Source organism: Parasteatoda tepidariorum, chromosome 1 (genome assembly GCF_982258835.1).
Source record: "Parasteatoda tepidariorum strain Cologne lab strain chromosome 1, Ptep-v5.0, whole genome shotgun sequence".
NCBI lineage: Eukaryota > Metazoa > Arthropoda > Arachnida > Araneae > Theridiidae > Parasteatoda > Parasteatoda tepidariorum.
Window position 1 is genome coordinate 36,382,917 of NC_141755.1, and position 27,728 is coordinate 36,410,644.

At 29.6% G+C, this 27,728-nt stretch overlaps 2 protein-coding genes across 2 annotated transcripts in view; one reads left to right on the forward strand and one right to left on the reverse strand.

Annotated features, from left to right (window-relative positions):
• Positions 1-2,627: 2,627 nt before the first annotated feature.
• LOC107445147 (uncharacterized) lies at positions 2,628-27,581 on the reverse strand. The gene is made up of 6 exons (XM_016059486.4): positions 27,414-27,581; positions 26,186-26,396; positions 24,968-25,062; positions 22,960-23,116; positions 6,792-6,905; positions 2,628-3,050 (listed from the first exon to the last, which is right to left on the reverse strand). Exons 1-6 carry the CDS (start codon positions 27,414-27,416, stop codon positions 2,671-2,673), a joined length of 960 nt encoding a protein of 319 aa, XP_015914972.3. The 5' UTR covers positions 27,417-27,581; the 3' UTR covers positions 2,628-2,670.
• LOC107445145 (lactosylceramide 4-alpha-galactosyltransferase) overlaps positions 20,317-27,728 on the forward strand; it is a 39,770-nt gene continuing 32,358 nt past the window's right edge. The window contains exon 1 of the mRNA XM_043049303.3: positions 20,317-20,470. The gene's annotated coding sequence lies outside the window, so the exon portion shown is untranslated. The remainder of the gene's footprint in view (positions 20,471-27,728) is intronic.

A 27,728-nucleotide genomic window follows, 5' to 3' on the forward strand; every position in this document is an offset into this window, starting at 1 on the left:
TTCGCAATTATAAATTTCAAATTTTTTGTCCGAGAAGAAGGGAAACTCCGAATTGATTTAAAATTGGGGGAATTGAAATTAAATTTAACGATGGGGACATTATGAATAATTCAATTTTAGTTCCTAATTAAGCTGTATTTTTATCTGGAGTTTCATAGATAACAATTTTTTTATTTCCGCGTATTTACTTAACATGTAATTGTTGTATTTACTTAACATGTAACATGATTGTTTTTTAAATGAAATATTTTTGCAATAAAGCCATGAATTGATTCCAATGCGCATGAAAATAGGCGTTGTTTAGTAAACAGACAAAGAAAAAATGAATAAATAAAATTAAAAAAACTATAAGAGTGAATGAGCAAATAAAAAGAATGCAACTATGTGCACCATAAAATTTTTTAGTTTACATCAAAGCCAAAAATAGTGACAATTATATATACACCAACATTTTTTAAAATTTTTTTTACATTATATTTTTCGCGCACGTAAAATGCTTCTTTTTAACAGATATGGAAGCCAGAAGGGGTAAACTAAATTATACTTGAAATTATGAAAAAATGGATGAAAAAATACGAATGACAATTTTCAGATTTGTTGAGTAAAACTAAAGTAACCGACTTTACGAACAGAACATTTAACTGTTACTCACAAAAAAGTTATCCACAATTCTACGTTGTCATGCAGTATAAAGTATCAATTTTAATTTGATGCAGTCTTGTATTATGACTTTCGTGGTCTTAATTATGACAGCAGAATATTAAAGCTAATTGCAAGGTTTGAAAAAATTACAACTTTTAAACTGACTTTTGTTAAAAGAAATGTTCTTATGAAAGAGGTTCGAATAATTGAGGTTTTACTGAACAACAAAAATTCATTACAACAAAGTTTACACTTAGAATGTTAAACAATATTGCTTTATTAAGGCTTTTGAAATTTATTAAAGTGTTTAACAACAGGCTTTTTTTCCTTGACAGAAGAAGTAACCTAGCAATTTGATTGAAACTAGTTCGGTAGAACAAAATAATATTAGTACATGATATATTTTATCTTAATGAACTTACAGAGCAATTCATGAAAGTAATTTCTTTTAGTAATACTTGATGAAAACATAGTTATTTCATTTATTTGTATGGGGCAGCATTCTTCCATTGTGTTTATACTGTGCAGAGAAACAGCAAACAAGAATGCTTAGAATGATTACTTTCATCTGTACAAGTATTTGTTATTTGTTCAAATGGCCAATCATCAGTGGTGGATGTAAGTGACTTACCTGAAGTTTTCTAACAAAAATGCTCATCTTGTGTGTGTAGATGTCAATTTACGTTTTATAACAGAAAAATAATTGATGGGATCCTGAGTAGCAATATAAAATAAGTCTTCCATAAATATTGCAAAACTTATTTCAAATTTTTTTCCGCTGAAAAAAAAAATACAAATGCTAACTGTACGTATTCTCGCAAATTCAGCCTCTACTGTGATAGCTGAAGCACAATTCTGTACAAATTTGCAGCACCTTCAATATGGTGTCAAATTATATAATTAGGCAAATTAGTTCGTGTTGAATTTTATTACACGATACAATGGTTTAAATTGAGTAGAAAGATGGTTCGATTAAGCACCCAAATAAGGTTACATCAAATTCACTCGATATTATGTTTCAAAGCACATTATGGTTAGACTTTTTCAGAAGGTAGGAACCAAGTTTTTTAGATATGTATAATTTTAGATGTAAGGAGCAATACGTAAAATTTTTTCAGTGCTTTGAAATTATAAATTCAACGTTGCTTTAGAAGGAAGCAGTCTAAATTTTTTTTCAAGTGCAAGAGTTCATTATTGTTGTAAATATTGCATGTTTAAATATATTCCACATCGTTACTTTGATTCAGTGAATATGGAGGCAAGAAATAGATTTAATAACAAAACCCAGTATTTCATAACAAATTAATTTTAGAAGATTCTATGCGAGACGAAAGTTAAAAAATAATTTCCCGTTTATTTTTTAGCACAGAATATAGTCAGAATAACTCTATTCAAACCAAAAATAGATTTACCAATAGAGTTCATGTTCATCTAACAAAGAAAGCTAAAACTCAAGAATGGCATAAGTCACATTTTCTTGACTTTCTTACGACACAATAATAGCTTACATATTCATCAGACTGGAATACAAATAAATTATCTTAAAGAAAAGGGTTTTGTGCTAAACCAAACAACATTTTAGCATCCCTAAAAAGTATTTGTGCCAGGAATGGGGCAAAATATCAGTGAGTAACAGGTTATGGCAGATCATTCTTTGACAGGTTCATAGCTCGGAATTCTAGCTAAAATTGTCACCTCGACAATATGTAAATAAGTTTCAGGTAGCAAGGGCTTCACGGTTTGGTTGTGATATTTTAACAAGCATCAAATTTCAGTGCTAGGTTTAAAATTTGTTAATTTAGTTAAAAATGAAATTTGCCTTGATTTTGGCTGATAAACCACTTTTTGGCTACGGAAATTCAACAAATACGCAATTTCTTCTTCCTTTTTTTTTTTTTTTTTTTTTTTTGAAAAAGGAGTAGTTTATGAAGCATTTTATAATTCAAATCGAACTTGGGGAAATGAATAAAATATTTAAAAAAAAATTAGTTGGTAAAATATTTTATTGCCGTGGATATTAGTTTAAGATTATGTTATAAATAAAAAAATATATAGATTACACAATACAGCAATACTTATTACAAAATATTCGTTACTTATGAAAACAAATGCTGATGATTCCTCTACAGCTTCTTCTAATGCTTCCTTTACGTCTTCTGTTTCCTTATTTGTTTTTGTTTCCGTAACTTCCTCTTGTAATGCAAGATTAGCCGTCTTGTCTTGATCATTGGTGTTATCAACATTTTGATTTATTTTGATTAAACTATGATCTGCCGTTTTCGTAAAAGTTTTTTTCAATTGAAAATTTCCTAAATCGCTTTTTCTGGAAGAATCGATGTGAAAATCTTGAGATATATTTCCGGCTCGAATCATTTCTGAAGGAATTACATCTTTCTGTATTCCTTGCTCTACAATGAATAAAAGGGAAAAAAAAACATTTTAACTCTATAAAGTATCGAGTATTAAAGTAAACTAATACTATTAATAATAAACTAATCGCATCATGTTACTCATGGTGCAACTTTTTATGATAAAAATATTTGGTTACAGAGATTATATTTGATTTTTAATACTACAATAATAATCATTCCCCACAAAAGTATCTCAAGAGTGGAGGAAGGGGGCTCGAACCCAGTATACATACATACATACATACATACATACATACATACATACATACATACATACATACATACATACATACATACATACATACATACATACATACATACATACATACATACATACATACATACATACATACATACATACATACATACATACATACATACATACATACATACATACATACATACATACATACATACATACATACATACATACATACATACATACATACATACATACATACATACATACATACATACATACATACATACATACATACATACATACATACATACATACATACATACATACATACATACATACATACATACATACATACATACATACATACATACATACATACATACATACATACATACATACATACATACATACATACATACATACATACATACATACATACATACATACATACATACATACATACATACATACATACATACATACATACATACATACATACATACATACATACATACATACATACATACATACATACATACATACATACATACATACATACATACATACATACATACATACATACATACATACATACATACATACATACATACATACATACATACATACATACATACATACATACATACATACATACATACATACATACATACATACATACATACATACATACATACATACATACATACATACATACATACATACATACATACATACATACATACATACATACATACATACATACATACATACATACATACATACATACATACATACATACATACATACATACATACATACATACATACATACATACATACATACATACATACATACATACATACATACATACATACATACATACATACATACATACATACATACATACATACATACATACATACATACATACATACATACATACATACATACATACATACATACATACATACATACATACATACATACATACATACATACATACATACATACATACATACATACATACATACATACATACATACATACATACATACATACATACATACATACATACATACATACATACATACATACATACATACATACATACATACATACATACATACATACATACATACATACATACATACATACATACATACATACATACATACATACATACATACATACATACATACATACATACATACATACATACATACATACATACATACATACATACATACATACATACATACATACATACATACATACATACATACATACATACATACATACATACATACATACATACATACATACATACATACATACATACATACATACATACATACATACATACATACATACATACATACATACATACATACATACATACATACATACATACATACATACATACATACATATGTACATATGTGGGGTATGTATGTATATATATATATACATACATATATATATATATATATATATATATATATATATATATATATATATATATATATATATATATATATATATATATATATATATATATATATATATATATATATATATATATATATATATTCAAGTAAATAGAAGTCATAAAATAAGTACAAAATGTAGAGAAAATATGGAAAAAATTACAGAACAATGAAAAAAGGGGAAAAAGTGAAATAATAATAAAAATAAAAATCTTGAAAAATAAAAATCTTCCAAAAAACGGAAAAAATTAATTAAATTCCGGATTTCCATTAGTTTTTTTCCTTTTTTTTTTATTTTTTTGTTTTCCGGGTTCTTATTATTTTAATTTTTATTATTATTTCCCTTTTTCCCCTTTTTTCATTGTTTTGTAATTTTTTCCATATTTTCTCCACCTTTTGAACTTATTTTATGAATTCTATTTACTCGCAGCTTATGCGCAGTATATAACACTTATTGCTTTTCTTAATTTTCTTCGTGTTTTTTTTTTCTTTTTGGTATGTGGGTCCGAATCATCTGAACTTCACAAAATGGCAATCAATAATTCACACTTGCAATTTTAACTTCATGATTCAAATTGTTTTAAAATTAAAATAAAATGAATGAAAGAAATTGTTCATCTGTAAATTATTTATCTCTAATTTAACAGTATATATATATTTTTTATTTATTCTGTTTCACTGTATTTTTAGTTTGCTCTCTGTGACATTAGAAACCGATACTTTTTCCCATCGGTCAACAATAGGGACGTATATTTTGTAAGTAAAAGATGAGTAAGAGATGATTTGGTAACAGTTTTCACCAAGGAAATATTCAAGATTGCTTGAAATAGACATTTTTTTTAGAATTCAGACACAAAAAAATATTTATTATTCTTATTGTAAATTTAATTACATAATTATTGAGTGAAAAATTGTTATCTTGGAGGGGGCTGAATCTCTTCATTAACAAAATATAAGGGTCTCAAGCCCCTCTGCCCTCCCCTGTTCCGCGGTCCCTGATAATAATTATTATAAATTTTATGTAAAAATGCCTTCCGAGAATGCATGCAATTAAAATTAGGAATACAAAATAGCTATTGGAAATTAAAGTAATATTTATAATTAACTTTTCGTATTTATTGTTGAATAATATATTTTACGAAAAGCATCGATAAAGTTTTCATAGAAACCATAGGCACTATAACAATTCCAAAAAGAAGTTAGTAAAGGAAATTGAATAGTAACCTAATAAAATGATAAAGTTTAAAATTTATTCCAATAGATTCGGAAACTAAATTTATGGAAAAAAATTTGCTTTTTTCTAAGTCTGTTTTTTTTTTCTCACTTCCAAACAGTAACTTTTCAAATTTGCACTTATTTGAAGGTATTTAGATCCAAGAGAAGCAGCTATTTATCATTGAAATTTATTCAATTTGCGAAATCAATTAATTAGAAATTTTTGAATATGAATGAGGTTTAAATTTTAGTCTTATAGAATCAGAAACTAAATTTGCAAAACCCAGTCTGCATAAATGCAATAAAAATTTTCAATCTAAGAGATACAGTTATTTAGATCTAAGAGAAGCAGTTATTTAGATCTACGATAAACAGTTATTTTGATCTATGAGCAACAGTTATTCAGATTTAATAGAAACAGTTCCTTAGATCTAATAGAAATAGTTATTCAATATTGAAATTTCTTTGATTTACAAAATCAGCTATTGATAAAATTTTGCATATGAATGAAAAAATATTTCAAATTACTTTTTTTGTATTTCATACTTTAGTACAAATATATTTCCGATAATCTAACAAATATTTTTAGTAATTATTCGACTGTTTTTCTTATAATTAAAAAATATCGAAATATATTTTTACTTGTAATTTGAGAGTCAGAAAAAGAATATTTTTAGGGGACACCGGTGCGTAATGCGTTAAAACTGTCTCTTAAAAATAATAATTTAAAAACCTTATTCATTTAAATACATGTAGTTGAAAACGTGTTGCCTTTAAAAGAAATAAGCACTTAAATAAACCGGGATTTATTAACTAAATTTCATATTTGATTACCTTTCTCTAGTTGAGAATTTAAGCCTTCTTTGCTGATAAAGTCCTTACCCTTCCAATTGATAGGTGGTGGTTGAGACATGGGTTTATTTACGTTGTTGTACCAATATTGTCCAGCTGAAATAATAATATAATAATAATAAATTAAATCGCATTATTCAACTCTATGAATTTAAGTGTCTAGATATAAAATACTTTTCGGTTCCGGACATTTGCGCGACAGGTACGTTTTTCTGTCGTACTCATTTTCCCGTCATGTATAGTGCTCAAAATGAAAGTGACCACCCTAAATAACTTTTGGTCTAATCGGAACTTCACGTTTTAAGATTCAATCTTAATGGTTCAAGAAGGGCTAATTTCTTTTTTTGCTATATGCTTATTTCTTTTTTTATTTTATTTCTAATGGTAGATTAAAAGACAACTGTAGACAGAAATTCAAACAATAACATTAGAACTTGGTTTATCCGCTATTTGAGCAATTTTTGTTGCCTTTTTGGACAGGGAATCAGTTGTTTCATTTCCCTGGAGTCCACAGTGCGCCGTCACCCAGCGAAATGCAACCTTTTCATGGTTTTCAATTAAATCATCAAGAGCTAAGCGAATATTTAAAATATCAGCTGACGTCGGAGCCTCAGATGAAGCAATGGTCAGGAGAGCAGCCATAGAATCTGATAGTTTGACGGCCCTTGAAAATTTTTAAATTTGACGTTTTAGCTGTGACAAGGAAATTTGAATTACTGAGATCTCAGCATCATAGGCTGTTTTATACCTTCTTACAGGAGCGTTGAAAGAGAATAGCCTACACAGGAGACCCCAGCATTAATACAGTCAGTCGCCATGTCTGTAAACACGTGTAGCCATCTGGGTACAGTCCCTGTATAGTATCTAAAGCTACAGCTTTTAGTATTAAGTCATTTCTTTCTTTCTTAGGAACCTCATTTGACAGGTTTGTTCTAACCACGTACTTTCTTCCTTTAGTTGGACATTGTGACTTGATGAGATTTTCCTTCCCACAAATCAGTCCCAGTTGTTTATTTGTCAGTCCCAGTTGTTTTATTTCGAAGACACTCTAAAGGAAACTTATTTCGTGTCCTTGTAGATGATGACAAAGGGTTATTTCACAAGGCAAGATAATCTGGTAGTCTTACGATCTTTTCTCGTAAAATTATTGCCTTAACTGATTTATTTTTAAATGTCGAGTGGATATCAAAAGCGCTTTCGATATCTTTGGAATCTGTCTAGGAAATCAATAACCTGTTTACTTGCTAACGCCAGAGTTTCGGAACAGTAAGTGAATGGTGGCAGAATATAGGAATTAAAAATCAAGTTCAGGGTTGTTCTACAACATCCCCACTTAGAGTCAGCACTTCTTTTAGGAGCCTTTTTCTAATATATGCAACGTAGATCAACCCCCTCGTGGTGCGCCCTGGGAAACGCTAATTGATCTTCAATTCTGGCAATATGTGCTGCTCTCAAAGAAAACATGCTAATTAATTAGTGATATTTTTTTAATTAGCTATATTTATAGTTACAGAAATCAGACGCAAACAGACCCTCATAATATAGGATGAAATATGATCCCAATAGTTTTATTAGGAGAGCAATCCAAAGTTCGGACCTCCTCAAAGTTAATTTTACATTTTGCATATTTCACGATACCTCGACAATTTTTTAAGCGAATTTGCAAAGCTTTTGCATGCCATTATAAAATTCGTTTTTTCAAAGATAATGCCATTCGAAATATAACTTTTAGTAATTTTTAATTTGATTTATTATTTCTTAAAATTTAATTCAATAGTGGAAAACATTTTAAATTGTAAGGTATGCAAATTTTCACACCCTTTAAAAGAATGTATTTTTTAATAGCAAAGTATGAAATTTGGGAGAAATTCGTCGAATAGTTCCTGAGAAATCAAATTTTAAAAATACGATTAATTCAAAACTTGAATTGATTTATCGACCAATTTTGTTCAAATTTTGCATTTTGTCATTTGAAATTGCATTTAAAATTATATAAAAAATTTGTATTGAGCCCTAAAACGTGAAGATCCGATCATTAGATTAAAAGTTATTTAGGGAGATCCGTTTATTATTATTTTTTGTGCGCACTGTACATTTGTCTGACAATTTAATTTTCTCGACATGAGCATTTTCCCGGTAATTATATTCCCTACAGATACGTTTTTCTAGACAGGTTTGGCATGCTAGGAAAATGAGGAAAGTTTTTTGGTTATTTTTCTTTATCGTATCGTCTCGCTATTGTTAATAAGACTTATTCATTGCAATTATACTGTTCTATTACTATTTTGATTTTAGATTACTACTACTCAGTATGAAAATCTAAGAGCTGCATCATTTTTCCTTCATTCAAAAGGATTTAACGATATTTCACGTTTAATAAGAGCGGTAAGTTATAAATATTTGTTGAATCAAATTAGTAAATTTTGATTGCCATATCAAAATGAACTGTCTACTACGCACGTTATAATAGGCGTGGGATAAGAAAGTATTATATAATGCATCAGTTGTTACAATGGGAAGGTGGCTGTAATGGAGGGCTGTATACAAGAGAGCGTAGACTGTACTAGAGAGCGTAGATAATACTCCGTTGCGCGTTTAAAAAAGACTATTACGGTATAGGATTTAAGTAAGCATCTGTGACTGCATATAGTACCGTTTTATTTTGTAATCAAATTATATTAAACATGCTTTCAAAACAACATAATAACTTTTAAAAGTTAAGCACGTCAGACAGAAATTTAATTCGTGATATATTTCGCGATATGTATCATAGAATTATTAAACAAAAAATATTATAGTTTCGTAGTCTTACTGAAATCCTAGCCTTGGAGATACATTTCGATTAATAAGCTGAATATCCGTTCCTGAAGAAGAAACAACTACATGTCGTAGCTTAAATCATTGAATTTGATTGGACTATTAAAAGTGGTGCGTCTTATGCGGGCATGCCCTTAACAAATCAAATGTAAGATAAAAAGTATTACTTTTGTTTCGTTGTATTAGAAAATATTCTGCAAGAAGCAATTTTTATTATTCTTTCATCCATTTCTTTAAATGTGAACAGAAAGTATTGTTTATACATGATGCAACTCTCTAATTTTACGGTAAACAAAATACAGTAGTTTTTATTCACTAAGTTTTGCTTCCTCATTTCACGCGATTTAAGAAAGCAATCAAAAAGAAGACTGTGCAACTGTGAAAAGAAGACTGTGGTAGTTTTGTTGGCGATGTTGGCATCCATTTGAAATGCAAACTACGAACTACTACCATTTGAAATGCAAACACTACGATGCAAACAGGCTCTCTACATAGACATTGAGATAATGGTTTTTTCCTTAATTTGCAGTCCCGCAGTGGACTGATCGTTAAGACACGGTTCTCATCAGATCACCGAAGTCAAGCATCACTGGCTGCGGTCAGTGTGCGGGTGGGTGACCCACTTGGATCAGTCTGCGTAGGGACCGAGGGTGTGCGGTATTGGTCCTCGTTAAACTGTGCTACCGTAAAGTGCTCGACTTCGCGCGCAGGTCGTCGGGCTACCGAAGCGGGGGTGCCATCCCCTCCGCAGAGGATCAAAATTGTGATGGCATGTCTTCGGATCATACTCCGGGATGCTTCCCAGACCGTCGCCAATAGCCCATTGTGCAGCTCTAGTGCGACGTAAATTAACAACAACAACCTTAATTTGCAACAGGGTATGGTATTTTGCAAAAATCAATGATTAATCTGATCAATTATGTCTGTCAACCAGTCAAGGTTTTCGTAATTTTTTTTCTTCAAGCAAATGAGTTGTTGGGGAAACGACCCTACCAGGATAACGTATCTGTTACGGAAAATGAGCTATCGGACAACCATATCTGCCAGGAAAATGATCTGTTTAGCAAACGTACCTACCGGGCAAACATAGTCGGGCAATGAAGCTGTCGGACAACCTAGCGTTGGGATAAAATATCGGTCTCATATTTTCAAATCGTTCTTTAAGGGGCTTTACTTTGTAAATATAAAGCAGAAATTTTATCATTTCTTTTACCTCTTATATTAATATTTTAACACTCTATAGAAACTTTAATAGATGTGACCAAAATTTATGTTGAATTAATCATTTATATTGAATTAATCATTGCTACAAATTTAATTTTTGGATGTTAAAGTTTCAGAATCGTGACTTAAAGAAGTAGCATCATTATAATGATTTACAGAAACTTTTCTTATGAAATTAAAAAAAAATAAGTATTCATAATTTGCCTAAAACATTCCTTTATAATTTTATGCAAGAATTTTGCATAAATTTTTTTAGTACCATTTTCAAAAATATATCTTGAAATTTTTATTATAACTTTTTATTAACAAAGTATTTATAAATTCTTAATTTTCTTATAACTTTTAAGATAATCGAAAATATAAATACTGTGAAAGCTGATGATTAAAAAAAAAAAAAAAAACTAAAATGGTAGCCAATTTTACAATTTGATTTATATAGATTTTTATAACATTGCTTATTAAAATACACAGTATGAATTAATATAACTTTAAGTATCCAATTTACATGTATACCTTTCTCTATACTTGAAAAACAAGAGTGGGTCATAAGAAATGAAATTTAATGGCAGAGGATGATTGAAAAATCAAATTGTTTTTGCTCATTCCGATTTACCAAAATATATTTGTAAATTAAAAGCAATATATCTAGGTTCTGCAACTAACTTAATTCTTAGTATTAGAGTGAAATTAAAACTTTTTAAAAACTCTATCAGTTTCATGAAACAGTCGCAACCTCTTTAATTTTTCCCTCTTGCTGAAACGGCGTAATTGCTAAAATTAGACAAAGTATCCAGTTTAAGCTACTGGACCAAAATTTCTTTCTATTATGTGAAGAACCATTTATGAGTAACGCTGTTTATCAAAGCTCTGTCACCAAGGAAAATAAAAAAAGTCAGTTTAAGTGAAACAAAGCTATGGTTTTAAAAGTTATTAAACTTTTTTAAAAATCGCCCATTCGGCTATATTCTCCTACTCAGATGAAAATTATTAAAAACAATGACTTATTTTCCCTTTTCGTAAAAACAACCCAGATAAAGCAGCTATAGAGAATTTTTTTAAATATTAAAAAATTGGACCACAAACGCTTTTCATTTTCTGGAAACAGTGGGTTTTCTCCATATTGATGTTTTGCTCCATTTTCAGAATAAACATGGAGGGCACTGGTAAAAGACTGGCTGAATTTGACTTAGCAGTCATGAGTAACTGTTACAAACTTACAGCAGTTATAAAAATAGCATTTTATTCACTTTTTATGCGCCTACCAGAGTCTTCGAAAAACAGCTTAAGTTTTTTTTTTTTATCTAAAACCAGTTCACTCTCTACTAAAAAGATTGAAATAATTTTGCTGATTTGTAATCAAATGAGATCAAACCAAAATGTATTAAGTTTATTGAATGTCCTCATATTAAAAAGGAAATGTCAGAATTCAAATGTGAGAGTGAAAAATGTTTTATATTCTTCATTGATGGATAGAAACACACTATCAAAGGTATTATGTGACATGGAAATGTAGCTGTGGCGTAACTACCACTACGTTTATTAAACATCAATTAACTAGCATATAAGACATGCTAACTTGATTTAAGCTTAGGGTACCTTTTGATCGATAAAGGTTGCATTGTCTAATGGTCTTTCCCCACATTGGTGACCCGGACGTGATATGATCACGACTACTTCTATGTATGGTTCGCATTCAATAGCTGACTTGCGACTGCGCCATCGTCCTCCTCGCACTGTTGCTTCTCAGTCTCATTTACACTCAACGGGATCCTGCACACACTTGACTGGTAATAGCAACGCAGGAGAGTCCTCACACACAACCATGATCTTAATACAGCTCTCATGGTTAAAGCTCAAAACCCGGTGGCACTCACGGAAATGCTCACGGTTTCGGCACCGCTTGGCATTCTTGGCGGAAACTTTTAAGTCAAACCTGCTCTGTCACCAAATTGCTTTTGCGTAGCGTTTATAAGCAAGGGATAGAATTGTTTTCACTATTTTATTACAATTTTTTTCATTGTTTTTGTGTTTTCATAAGATCATGTAACTCAAATATTAAAACACAAAATTCTATTTGCAATATTTAGTAATAATTTTAATTAAATCTTTCAAATTTAGTTTTAATCTGAACTTCTAAGCTGGAATTTAATTTTAAAATTTTATGACTGTGACGGGCATTGACCTGATGCCGTATTCTGATACATTGATTGTATTGACTTGTTTGGAGTTTTCTAAGAAGTGTTTTTTATTTTCAATTTCTTAGTTAAAAAAAAATAATAATTAAATAGATAAATGAAATATTATTTTTACTGATTTGATTTAAATTTTAATAAAATCATTTTATCGCGTTTAAAGTTATAGTTTTTTTTTAATTAAACTCCAAATTCATAATTGAAATGCGTGCAATGGAAACTAGTGTTATACTTGCGAACAACTTTTTTTCGAGTTTAAGTGTTGTTAATTATGATGAAAGTTGACAATGTAATTTTCTCTATAAATCAACTATAGATATTTTTTAAGATGCAAGCAATCACGGTGGATAAAACAAATCAATTAGGCTAAAAATAGCATAAATGCTAAAGAACAAATAAAAGCAAAAGTTCTCTTAGAGCCTTGAAATATAAATTATATTTTACTTTTATATATACTTAAGTTCAGATTAGTCTAATTAAACTGAAGAAACAGAGAAACTCTTATGTCAAGGAATTGTAACTAATTTTATTATACATGTTTATTTAAGTTTCTAAAACTATTTACAAAAACATCTGAAACATATTTCATATTAACAAAATAGTTCACTGTTGCATTCTGAGGATAAATTATTTTAATTGTATAATTTGCTTTTGTAGATCCATTTCCAAAGATATTCGCCAATTAATTATTATTTGTGTAGAAATATCGATTTTTCTGTGAAGTATTTCTTATTATTTATTTTGAATCTACCATTCATTTTTTTTTCTTATACTATTATATAATATCTTTTTTAGTAATGTTATAAGAAATGGCACTCTTTTTTTAGTCGTATAATTATAAAATAAAACTTGGTTCTTGTACTTCATCACTTTAAAAATTGCATTTGAGTAAAATAATGTTGAAGTAAATTTGATCGGATTAAAATTAAAGCTTTTTTTTCTGAATTTTTATAATTTTTGAAACTTTCAAAATATTGAAGTAGTGTCATTAAAATCTTCATCTTATTGAAAATGAATAAAATAATAAGGTTAAAGTAAAGTGCTGCGTATGAGAATGAAATAAACATTTTTTTTTGAAACTTTTATTACTTTTGAAACTGCAAAGAAATGACTAAAATAATAAGGTTAAATTAAAGCACTTTAAATGTATTAATTGCTTTCTCCGGTCTATTTTTTCAGATCTATCTTAATTTATTATTTGCGTAAAAGTATCGATTCCTTTGTGAAAAATTTCTTATATATATTTCCAATTGAAAATTATCACCTTTTTCTGATAAAATGTTTTATTTGAGAAAAGACGATTTAATAAAATCTCCTCCATCTGATAAAGCAAACAAGTGAGGCAATTTTTTTTAACTGTATAAAGTTCTCCTTTAACTCATTTCTCAAATCTATTATAGTTCATTATTAGCGTAGCAATATGTATTTCATTGTGAAGAATTTTTATTATGCATTTGGTAAAAAAGAATTATTTTTTTTTTCTTAATTACGCATCTGAAATGCTGAATTTAGCGATAAAGGTAATTTTTGCAATGTACTGCAATAAAAATACCTTATATAAAATTTTCTTGCATTTGAATTGGAAACTGAATGCAATATGCCTTAGTATATAGTGAGCACACAAGCCTTTATATATATAGCATAGTAAAGAAAGGTAAACTGTCTTAGCAAGTAAAATAAAATATAAAAAAAACAATAGATTTTACTTTTTCAAGAACAATAATAAAAAAAAGAAGTTGAAAAGTTAAATATTTACAAGAATCTATTTTTAAATAAAATTCTGAGACATAAACATTAAATTAAGTATGAATTTTTCATTCAAAACGAAAACCGCTTATAAAAAATACTAGAGCGGTGTGAAGATAGAAGTGAATAAGAAAGAAATTCTTAACTAGAATAGAACCATCATTTTCCTACTCAATCAACGTAATAGGGTTGCACGCTGTAGCAAGATGTGTAGATAGATCGATTGGGTTACCATATTCTTAATTTTGCGGTTTTCAGAGAGCTTATTCTCGACCGTGCCAAGCGGTGCCGAAACCGTGAGCATTTCCGTGAGTGCAACCCGGTGACCCTAATCCAGTTCCCCCAGTCTTTCTCAAATACAGCAACTAGTGGTATCTGTTCATCGATTTCTATCCCTGACAAAATTCAGGTGGGGGAGTATTGTGGCGTAACTACCACTACGATTATTAAACATCAATTCACTAGTATATTAGACATGCTAACTTGATTCAATCTTGAGGTACCTTTTGATAGATGAAAGTTGGCATTGTCTAATGGTCTTTCCCCATACAGCTCTAGATAGTATTTTCAGCTTTTAATTTGGCGACATTTTTCCACCAAGATGAAAATTATCAAAATCTCTGCCATATTCTCAGTTTTTGCGAATTTTTATGAGCCCAGATAATGCAGCATTGGAGTTAGTTTTTAAATATTAAAAAATTAAACCGCAAACGCTTTTCATTTTCACAAAACAGTGGCTTTTCTCCATATTGACGTTGTGTGCCATTTTCAAAATGAGCGTAGATAGCACTGACTTTAGATCATAGAGTTGAAATACTGGGTAGAGAGAGTAGAATAACCCCCGACCCGTGGACAAGATTAAGTCACGTGACTGTAGCCCAAACTTGCCGTTCACTGAGACCGCTTCGATTCCCGTCCATTCGTTTAGCATTGCGATCGTCTGATGCAATTAACTGTCTGTCTTTTTAATTCAGAAATAAGAATGGTACAAAAGTCCAGAGCATTTTGCTGCACGGAGAAGTTTTCTAGGGAGTATCCGATAACTTTTTACAAGAAAGGGCGACATTTTTTTTCACTTTTTCTATTTTAAAATTGATTTTAAAATTTTTCCGATACTCAGTCATGCTCTGATAATCATATTTTATTTGCTTTAATAATCAATTACGCTCGTTTTTGCTCACTTTTTTTGCATTTAACATAAGTTTTTATTGTTTCTTAAACTTTAAACTTATAATGTTTAAGTATATTTCAATATATATTCTATTTTTAGCTGACATAGCTGCAAAGCTTTGTTGGCTTCCTTGGCGAGATACTGTAGCGCCAAGGAACAGTTGAGTAAACTTTCGGTTTTGTTTTAGTTCTCTTTAAATGTCGATATCATTTCTGTATATTCTGAAGATTTTGTATATCTTTACCTCTTGATTACTAAAACCCAATATTTATCTTGTTCTAAAATGTTTCCTTTAAATATATATATTTAAATAAAAAATATGGTAGATAAGAAGTTGTGTTTTTTAAATTACATAGGAATGCTTAAAAACCAAATTATTTGTATATTCTTATATGTTTGATGAATAATTAAATTCTATGAAATATTTTTAGTATTTAAATATAAAATAGTGTATAGTAGTTTTAGTGTTAATTTTTAATAAAATTATATAATTCTGTTACTATACATAAAATGAATACAAATTATGTACTATTTAGAAAATAAATTAAGGTATATTTAATATAATCATTAAGTACTTGTTTATCTTCTTTTTATTTAAAAATAGTTGCTTTATTGGAAATACTTTATTTTACTAGTATATTAAAGCGTAGAATTAGTTTGATTTAGTGCAACAAATTTAGAAAACATAACATAGAAGTGGATAAGTTGTATAGGAGTAAATTAGTGCAGTAAATTAGCGCATGTTATGCATTGGTATGGAATAAACTGCTCAGACGGCCAAGGCTAACAGCTGGCTGTGGTGCAAAGATTTAGCATCGTGAACCTTTCTTGTAAAATTTCAACTGTTTTTACCTTTATCTAGATTGTATATATTTAATTTGCAGCTGGCTAAAAGATATAGTTTTAAATGCACTTACTATTTTTAAGAAAATTACATTTTTTATGGATGGGCATTGTAATTTTCTTAATGTCCATAAAATGATTATGGTTCTTTTATTTGTAAAGTAAAATATTTTTAACTGCTACTTTTTAAGATACTGGTTTTCTGCATAAAAATTATTAAATATACATTGACCTATAATAGTTGCATAAATTTACCTCATAAAAAGTTGCATAAATTGCAATTTCTATCACAAATAAAAGTAAGATATTTTAATTATAAGTTCGTCATTAGTTTCAATCTACATTTAGTACAAAGTAAAAATTCTAATTGCTTCCTCTTTTATTTAAGTATTTTTTGTTTAAATTTCGATAGCTTTTCTACTAGTTTCTTTGTGTGTACAATTTAAACTTCCTAGTAATTTATGGAATTAGATTGTACATGAAATACAAAGTAAAATTTCTAATTAAACTCTTTTATTATTTTCTTTGGTTAGTTTAATGCTTTTAATCTTATATTTTTCTCTATTCGGAGGTGAAAACTTTTATATTAGAATAAATGTTTTATTTCATATTTAGACAAATTGTTGAATATTAAGTTAAAATGCAACAGCAGTTTATTTTTGAAAATATCTATTTTAAGTGTTAGGAAAAAAAGAAGTCAAAATTCTAAATTAATAATGTAAATATTCTTTATTGTATAAATAATTTAATGTATTCAATATATAAATAAAATTCTAAACGTAATTAAATTTAATCAAAAATATGTTTTCTAACTAATCTGTTCTACTAAAAACGGGTTTTATTTTCCCCGAAGCTATTTTTCCCGAAATTTGATATTACCTCTCGAGCAGTCTCTTGGTGAGCATAAATAAAAATGATAAAAGTGTTGCAACATTAACGTTATTTCTAAGCATCGAACTTTTTTCAGACAATCTGTTTAATTTTACAATTTGTTTTATCTAACAGTGATAAAACTTTTAAAACGTAAAGATTAAATTAATTTTTTAAACGAACTTGTGTTTCATTAAAAAAGAAGGGCAACATTTTCAAATTCACATTTCAAGCCCTGGTAGATTTAAAAAAAATCCTGATTTTTGTATGGAAGTTATTATTTTTTTTAAAAAAAATAACAATAGTTATTACAATATATATTAGTAATTTTTTTTTTAAATAGGTCTTTGCAATAAAAACATTTTAAAAAAAATTTTTGAATATAGTAATAAATATAAGTGATGAAGAATATCGTTTTTTATTTTTATATAATGAATAAATTTTAAGGAATAGTGTTAAGGGTACAGACGAGAACAACTGAATTTTTTTAAATAAAGGCAGTACTTTAATTAAAAATTATTTGTTAAGAGAAAAAAAAACTCCTCATGTTTTAAAAACCCATTTAATAATATTAAAGAAATATGATTAACGAAAATATTTTTTTTCTCTCTTTCAAATGCTCCGATTATTTGCGCATCGGTAATATCGAAATAAAGCTGTTTAAAAACTTGTCTTTCAAATGCTCCGATTATTTGCGCATCGGTAATATCGAAATAAAGCTGTTTAAAAACTTAGTGCGCCAACATTTGTGATACTGCGCCAAGTATTGCACTCTTTCCATCACGTGATTGTAACTCTTTGCTTGCTATCTGTGGCGTGTCTTTTCGGAAGGAATAAAGCGGACTTGGTTCCTCTACCTACTATATCAACTCTATGCTTTAGATAGGCTAAACTTGACGTAACAGTCATGAGTAACTGTTGCAAACTCACAGCTGTTATAAAAGCAGCATATTATTTGCCAAAAAAGCATAACTTCATATTATGATGGAGGCTACGAAGCACAGCCGCTACTACGAGACAAAACTCGGAAAAAACTGATTATTTACTTAATGACTTCTATTTGAGATAACATGTAAATTTACGGGAAATAAAACAAAATAAAATTGATTACTTTAATAATTAGGTTGCTTAATCGCCTTTTTGCACCTCAACACCAATCCTCGTAATTACTTCTCATCCCCCGCTGTTTCTATTATTATAATTTTTAAGCCTATATTTTTCAAAAAAAAACACAGAATATTTTGTTTCCATATAAAATTATTGCAGCTTTTTGTAACAACATTTTTCTAACTCGTTAATCTTAACGAAATATACAATTATCTGGCTTTGCAAAAAAATGATAAAAGAGAAATTAACCTAAAGATTATGCGACTCAATAAGAAGTAAGTGAGAAGTTGTTTTACGAGACTTAAACAAATCAAGTAGGGAACTGTTATCATCAGTATCAATTACCTTTGATCGTCTTCAATTTCAATTTCAATTTTAAGATTTACACTTGGCAACTTGTAATCTCTTTCTTTTTCGTTCTTTTCTTTCTGTTACTTTTGATTAACATCTACTTAAGCGCTAGTTTGTAAATTATAGCAATAAAGATCTTGCAAGGGAAAAATAAAGTTTCCACAGTGATGAATAAATAGTCAATGTTTCAAGCAGTAAAAAAAAAAAAAAAGAAAAAAAGAAAAAAAACTGGGTAAAATCGCGAACGATCGCAAATTTTAACTCTGTTGTAATGACATTCTTGAGCAGGTGTGTTTTTTTAAAAGATTTCCCCCACCTACATCATCAGTTATTCAGGTAGGAAACAACTTTTTAGCGAAACCTGCAAGACAGCGATTTGGTTCAGCGGGCTAGAGATCGACTAAGTACGGTAGTTTTTTCTTTACAAGCTTAACAATTTTCTAATTTTCGAACTAATTACCGAATATTCTGTTTTTTTTTCATTCCGCCGTGCTCTCTGTTTTTCATTTCATCGCAATTTCAAATTTTTGATTCTTATTTGCCCAGCCTAAAAAAAAAAAAAAAGAAAAAAAAAAAAAAAGAAAAGAAAAAGAAAAAATGTAAAGTAAAGAGAAAAAAATCACTTAAAATTGCATTAAATTTGAAAACAAATTTGAATTTAAGAAGAAAAAAAAAAAAAAAAAAAAAAAAAACTGGTGACCTTTTTTCATTCCGCCTTACGTCGAATTTCGAAAATGTAGTAGCATTTTTGCTATCCGTACAGCGGTCCGCATGGCATTTTTTACGTCAAGTTTAACAGTCAATAATTCTTGAACTAAATTTTAAGGATTAATTTTTTTTATTTCATCGTATTTCAACAGTTTTTTGTAATTTCAAGTTTAAGTCTTTTGTCGAAGAAAAAATTCAACGTTAAATTGAACACTCAAAACAGCATTATCGGCCCTTACGATTTCTTAATATCCAGATTTTGAAACAAAATAAATTTTAAAAGGGTAATTAAGTTAAAATTTTTTAGATAAAAAGGAGCTTTCAGTACGTGTTACTTCCCAGTTTTGTAAGCTGTACTGATAAAAATGATAAATACAATCTATAAAAAGGCAAAATCAAACTTTAATCACTGTGTATATTTCTTACGCCTTTTTTCTTCTGTTATCAGAACACTGAGAATAATGAAGCTTTTTTTCCTTTCTTTTTTTTTGTTGCTGTAAAAGCACGTTTTTACTGAATGAATGATGCATCATAATAATATTTCATCGTTATTTCAGTGTTAAAAAAGTTTTATTTCAGATCACAGTATTTATGCATCTAGATTAAAAAGATTTTATACTCAAACATATTGGGTGAGTAATAATTCATAATTGAATCAAATCATTTGTTTTTTAATTATATTTTTGTTCTATTAAAGCGTGTAAATTGCTTGAATGTAAAACATTTGAAAACTTCTACATTTTTATTTGAAATATGGCATAATAATAAGTTTCCAAAATTTTTATTTTTCAAACTATTCCTGTTCAACAATTTTTAATACGCTTCAGCTAGAACCTTTTGAGGAATGATAATATTTGTTCACAGCTATACCAAAACAACTGTATGCGATAGTTACTTAATTTTCTATTTTTCAACAAACTAATAAAGAAATTTTTCAGAAAGCAACTATTTTGTATAACTGTTACCGTTAATAGCCCAAATCAAGAGAATGTCGACTTTCACCGGTGAATGTCAATCACATAGTCGATTTGGTGAATATCCGAAAGATTTGTTGCATCCGATTTGATATTAATTTATTCGTTGATATTGTTATATTTATTCGATATTTTTATATATGCTGAGGATAGATTAGGAGAAACAACAGTGTAGGGTATACTAGGCTAATATATATCGGGCAATGGCACTGAACTAGACCTAGTATAGATGTCGGACTATGTGATTGTCAACATTCACCGGTGGATGTCAATAATCACCAATTTCGGTCATTCACAGTAACATAACTATTGAGTGTGGACAAATGTCATAAGATACTTTCGATTATTGGTAGTTCTTTTGATTAATAAATTTGTATTTTTTTTAAGATTGTGATAATAATATCACTGATTCGTACGAGGAATGAAAATCATAAATAAACAACGAATTGATATTGATTAACTCTCCACAATCATACATAAAGCTGAAAGACATGTGTATAGGATACAATAGGATCTTTTCGGTTACAGTCAATTTTCAGATTAACCTTTTCACTACTGAATCAAAAAGGAAAACAGGAAAAAAACATTTTACTGCTCCGAATTTCTATTTTGACTGCCTCAAGTCATAATAAGACAAACAAAAAATATGAATTATGCTGACAGGGGGCTAATAATCCTAGGTCCGCATACGTGGACCTCAGGTTTTAACTAAATAAAAGAATGTAATAATATAAAGATATTACAAACGTTAAATTGCACTTTAGGTACAAACATACATATTGTTATATTATGGTCTATTGAAATACAATGATGAATAGATTTAATGATTATTTAAAAAAAAAATAATGAAAAAAAATAATAAAATTAAAAATAAAAATGAAAAAATTAATTAATTAATTTTTATAATTAATTAATTTTTATAGTTAATTAAAAATTTATTAATTATAAAAATTATTAATTATAATTATTTTGATAATAAAATTAATTAAAATCAAAGGCGAAGTTTTTTTACAGAGAGATGCAATACTCAATACTACATGCAATATCAAAGCTTAGCAATGCATTACTGCATGAAATCTCAGTTTCACAGCTATTTTAATCATGCAATCGATGCAAAATAAATAGTTATTGAAAAGAATCTATCACTAATTACACCAAAAAATATTTTATTCTTGAGGGCAATATTTCAAAACAATGGAAAAAAAAATACAAAAAGTTAAAATTATTGAACGTATGTATGTATCTTAATATAAAGCTGTTAAAATACATGGAAAAATATTAATAATGTATATAAAATTAAATATTCATAATACTATGAGATTTCACTTGACTACCACCTTGTCTTAAATTTCACCATATGTACCGAGGTTTTCCTTTCCACGTTATACAATTGTCGATTAGCTTCATCAAAAAGTCCTCCAAAAAGGCAAATTTTTCCCAATACTTGATCCATGAGTTCCTTTGTCTTCTGAATTAGGTATACTTATTCGTTAGGACTCATGTTTGCGAGAACGAGAGATTGAATCCACCCGATCGAGGAATTCTTGCGTATCAAATGGTGACTGGTACTCGTAAATCTGTCGGGGTCATAAAGTCCTACAAGTTCCATAACAAATCAATGCCTCTTTGGGTGCTCATTCAGGAGTTCCCTTGTTTTCTGGATAGGGTTCAAAATTACAAAACTACGGAATTGATCATTGGTAGTCGTAAACTCCAATTTGGGTCAGTTGTTTAACGATGTTATAAAATAATAAAAAAAAACATTCACGAATGTTTCAGTGAGGATGAAACTATATAGCTTATTTTGGAGATCATAACTAATATATATATATATATATATATAATTAGTAAAAGGCGCACAATAAATTAGAATATTTGATTGAATGGAGCAAGTAAGCTAACAAACACCACTGTTGTTATCGCTCTCTATATAAGAAAGTTATTGTCACTGTTACAGAAAATTTTCCCTGAAAGCTATTTTTTCTCTCATTACTCAAAAACTGATCTATGAAACTGTATGAAATTTTACATAATCCTAGAAAAATATTTGAAAGAAACATTCATTTTTGTGAAAGTTTCAGCAAATCTAAAAAAAAACATAAAGTGCCCAATGCTTAATTTTCATTAATAAAAAAGTTTGTTCTTACTTAAAACTTTAGTCCCATATAAAATTGGATTGCATGAACAATACAGACTTTGTACAGATGGTTGGCAACCTTCAAGGAAGCAGTACATCATCCAACAGTTTTTCTTCTTATAATAGGCACAGTTATATCCCGTATGAGTTCGAAGGCATCGACATATCTGAATAAAACAAGATACTCAATTGTGAATACATTAGGTACTCTATTTTACAGGGTGTCTCAAAAATATAGCGGATTAAAATTTCAAGGAATGTAGGATAGGGAATTGCTTAACCTCCGATTCACACATGCAGTCGTATGTGCATGCGATTAGTGCACGTGTAAGAAATTTATCTTACATGTAGTTTCTCAACATTCGCCCTTCAAGTAGGTGGATTGCATGCAGTGTGAATGGCCCCTGCGGCTGAAAACGTCAAGGGACAGTGGTAACAGAGGTAAAAGATCTAAAAGGACACAGATGAAAGATTAATTGAAGATATTCAATAAATGTAATGGAATGCAAAGGGCGTACTAAAAGAATACAGTTAATATTACAACAGATGATTGAAATTGACGCCATAAAATGGAATGCATACCATACACCAGTGCTTCCCAAACTTATGACTTTTGTGTACCCTTCCTAAATTTTTCGTTACGCTGTGTACCATTAATAAAAAAATGAATGTATTTTTTACTCTAAAAAATTATACAAAAGTTGAAAATCACAACTGGCTGTTGACACCACTAATTATTAACAGTTAACTATGCAAAAAATAACCACAAGAAAAATACGTAATCGTAAAGTTTCATAACTAGCTTTGTTTTTAAATAAAATTTTTTGAAATTTTCGTTTGTTGCAAGATATTTCGCATAAGAACGCGTATCCCCGCTAAACTGTTCCCGTACCCCTTGTGGTACGCGTACCACACTTTTGGAAACACTGCTATGCACCAATGGAATGTCGGACTCACCGATATCGTTGATTGTCGCAGTAGTACGGATGAGTCTTGGTATGAGATTCATAGCTGGCTCCACTAGACTGGGGATGGTATTTTCTACAAGTTCTTCTAGGGTGCTCTGCTAGCTCTTTATCGTCTATTTTTTGCGGGTTATTGTTCCCGATGTATTTCGAAGCCATTTGGCTCTGAGACTCCCTTGAGTAGTATTTCTTTTATACGTGTATTTGTTACCTGATTTATTTGTGTTTAAAAGAATCGTTATAAGAATCGTCAATTGAAGTCTTGTCAATTCAAGACGTAAGAATCTCATTTAAAAAAAAGGAATCGTTATTATTCAAAACGCTTCTTCCGTTGTTATCATCATACTAACTTCGAAATTTAAACCTAAATGATAATTTGTAAAATGAACTTAATCTCGCTGCTCTAACAATATGCTAACACTAAGGTATAATGGTGCACCGCTTGCAACAAGAACAAGTTAAAAGAAACCAATTCAAGACTGCCAGAAAAGCGAGTTCTTTTTAAATCTAGCAATCATGTCATCTTTTTTTTTACCATATATCTATAATTAACTAAAACAAATTTTCACTTCAAACTCACCAATATTTATATCATTAATATCTCCCCATACCGCAAATTTGAGCTCAGAAATTATATAATTCATTTATTTTTATGAAAAATAGAAGTATCTGTTTGAAAATATTGCCTCTCAGAATAAACTGTAGTAAGCAGCTTTATACTTACTGACCGGAAGTAGAGCAGGTCAAGAACTGTAGATACTTCATTTACGTAGCACTGTAGCTGCACAATGGACTATTGGGGTCATGGGCTAATGGGCTATCGGTCTGGGAAACATCTCAGAGAATGATTGAAGACATGCCATCGCAATTCCGATTTTCTGCAGAGGGGATGGCTCCCCTGCTTTGATAGTCTGACAACCTGTGTGCAAAGTCGAGTACTTTACGGTAGAACAGTTTAACGAGGAACGATACCACGCACCCTTGGTCCCTACACAGGCTGATCAAAGTGGCAATATTTTTGAGACACTTTATATATTAATATATTCAACTTACATTTTCTTCACAAGTACCAAATACGCAGAAATTCCAGGTTGTTTCATCCTCTAGGCTAAAGCGTTTATCAGGTAAGCGTCCAATGCAGTTAGGAGCTGGAAGGAAACTAGAATAAATAATGGAAAATTCAACTATTTTATTTTATGAGGGACATATTAAATGAGTTTTATGAAGATTAAATTTATGGAGAACTAAATAAAGTATGACCGACTGTTCAAGAATTGGGCGGCTTTCGGCTTGATGTTTCCCCATTGAAGTCTTCAGATAAATTTACTATCTTCTTGGTAAAGTTCCCCAATAATTATTGATTTGGAGCCGAGTCACGATGGTTCATTAGTTAAAGTATTCAGCTGTCATTGTGAAGGACAAGGGTTTGTTCCACGGTGACGGCTTGGAGTTCACCTAGCTTCATATAAAAAAGTATAATCTGTGTAGCTTGCTGACGACATTCTCAGAATCTTGCTGTTGTTCCCACAGTTGTTAATTCTCCGACCAACAATTGGCTGTTGCGGGAATATTTTTCTTTTAAATTATTGATTTGCACCAGTAAACATAAGAGTTTTTATGCTAGTACTAAGCCCATGTTACTAAAACATAATGTTCATCTGTAGATTCTTAGGTTACAAATTGTTCGCCTCCCATCGATGTGGTCCAGGCTCGAATTCTAGAGTTATCTGGTTGATACAAATTCTGCTCCCGGTTTGCACCAACTACGGAGCTGGCTTAAAATATCCTTAGTGGTAGACGGATCATGGGTTTGAATCCTCTTTTCTTTGGGCTAACCGTGGAAGGTTTCGGTGGTTTTCCTCTCTATGTAACGCAAATGTGGGTTAGTTCCATCAACAAGTGCTCCACTAAGGCTAATTTCTCTCAATACTTGGTCCAGGAGTTCCCTTGTCCTTTGGATTGGGTTCAAAATTACAAGGCTATGGAGTTGAATACTGGCAGTCGTAAACTCAAAAATTTGGTCGGCTGTTTGGCACCGATTGTAAAATGAAACACAAAATACATAATGTTACTACTACGAAAGGAACTAGTCGAAATTAAAATCTAGTTGGAAATCTGAGAATTATTCTTTGAAAGGGTTAAACCCGTCTGGAGAATTAAAAAAAAACAAAAATAATTAGTCATTGGTATCTGAATCTTCCTAAATTTTCAGCATAAATAAGCAGATAATAGCCCTCGCATGCTATAAAAACAAAAGTAAATGACACATACTTTCTATATTTGTTTTGATTAAAGCAACAAGTTGTGATATACGGCGAGGAGTCATGGCTATTACAGGCTGTTCTGGTGGCGAGGGACGAGTACATTGCAAGGCTCGATCTAAACTTTGTAGCAATTCAATTTCAAGGTTTGATTTGATGGATTTTAAAGAAACTAATAAGAGCATAATTATGATGACAACAGTCTGGATAGGCAAAATAATCTAAAATCAAAAATACAGCAATATAAAAACTTAATCTAAAAACAACTTTGCTTAAAGCATTTAAATATCTATAAAACAAATAAATAATTGAATACTAGATATAGCACGCCGACCAGGTGGTCGAGTGGTCAGCGTGTCTGACTGCAGAGCCATTGGCCGCGGGTTCGAATCGTGTTCAGGGCATGGTCGTTTCTTTCTCTCTATGTCTTTTTCTCTCTGTGTGAATGTGAGCCGCCCTATAAACGGGTTTGTGGTTGTGTGACGTGCCCACTGAGTAACGAGAAGAGAGTAGCAGTTCTGTGGCCAATGGGAAAAACCCTAAGTGCCCGCCATTAAAAAAAAAAAAAAAAAAGATATAGCACACGAATAATGATTTTGAAAATTAATTTCTCATTTGCAATTTTTTCATCTGAAAAAATCCCATTTTCATCTAATTCTTGCAAACTGTACACAAAGGATAAGGAATTTTCTTATTTTAGTATTTTTTTCAATATAATAAAATACATCGATTCCCATCCTCCATTATTTTTAATACTCTTTAATTTTTTTAGGTAAAGTTCATTTTCTTCGTAAGGCAAATAAATAAAGCATTTTACCTTTTCGCTTTATCTAAAATAATAACGTTTCATCTTGGCGACATTTTTCAAAATCGTGCTTCGGTTCAAAATCTACTTATTTCATAATAGGCATTTTTTTAAAAATATATTTACTTAAAATGTTATTATGACTTTAATGCTATGTATTCTTTCATGAATCGAATTGGATTATATAAATTTCTAATGCAGTAACTGTTTGTTACAAACTGAATTTATCAAATTAATTAATTAAATTTAATAAAGTAAAGGAATTTATAAGTAGTACTAAGCAAGAAAAACAGAGATTTTTTTATTCACCATTAACTAATTTTATCTATAAAAATATGATACCAAATAAAACATTAAAAAATTCACTCATTTTCTTATTCAAACCTGCATAGACGATATTTTTTAAGAACAAAAATTTATCATAAATCATTACCATTAGTGAAGTATAATTTATTCGAGGCTATTATTTTAGTATTTTGATAAAAACACATCTAAATCTTTGTTTATTTACTATATAAATAAGTTTTTATGGCAGTGAAACTAATTTCTTTTTCAATAACCGTATTGTTTGAGGCTCAATGGAAATTACCATTGACAATTACTTTAACTTCAACTTCTTTGCTCAAAATATAGAACAACAACAAAACATGGTTTCATATAATTACAACTGCACAATTTTGAACTACCTCTGTTCTAATAATGAAAACACTTTATGTCATCATTGTGATAACACGAGTTGTGCAATTTT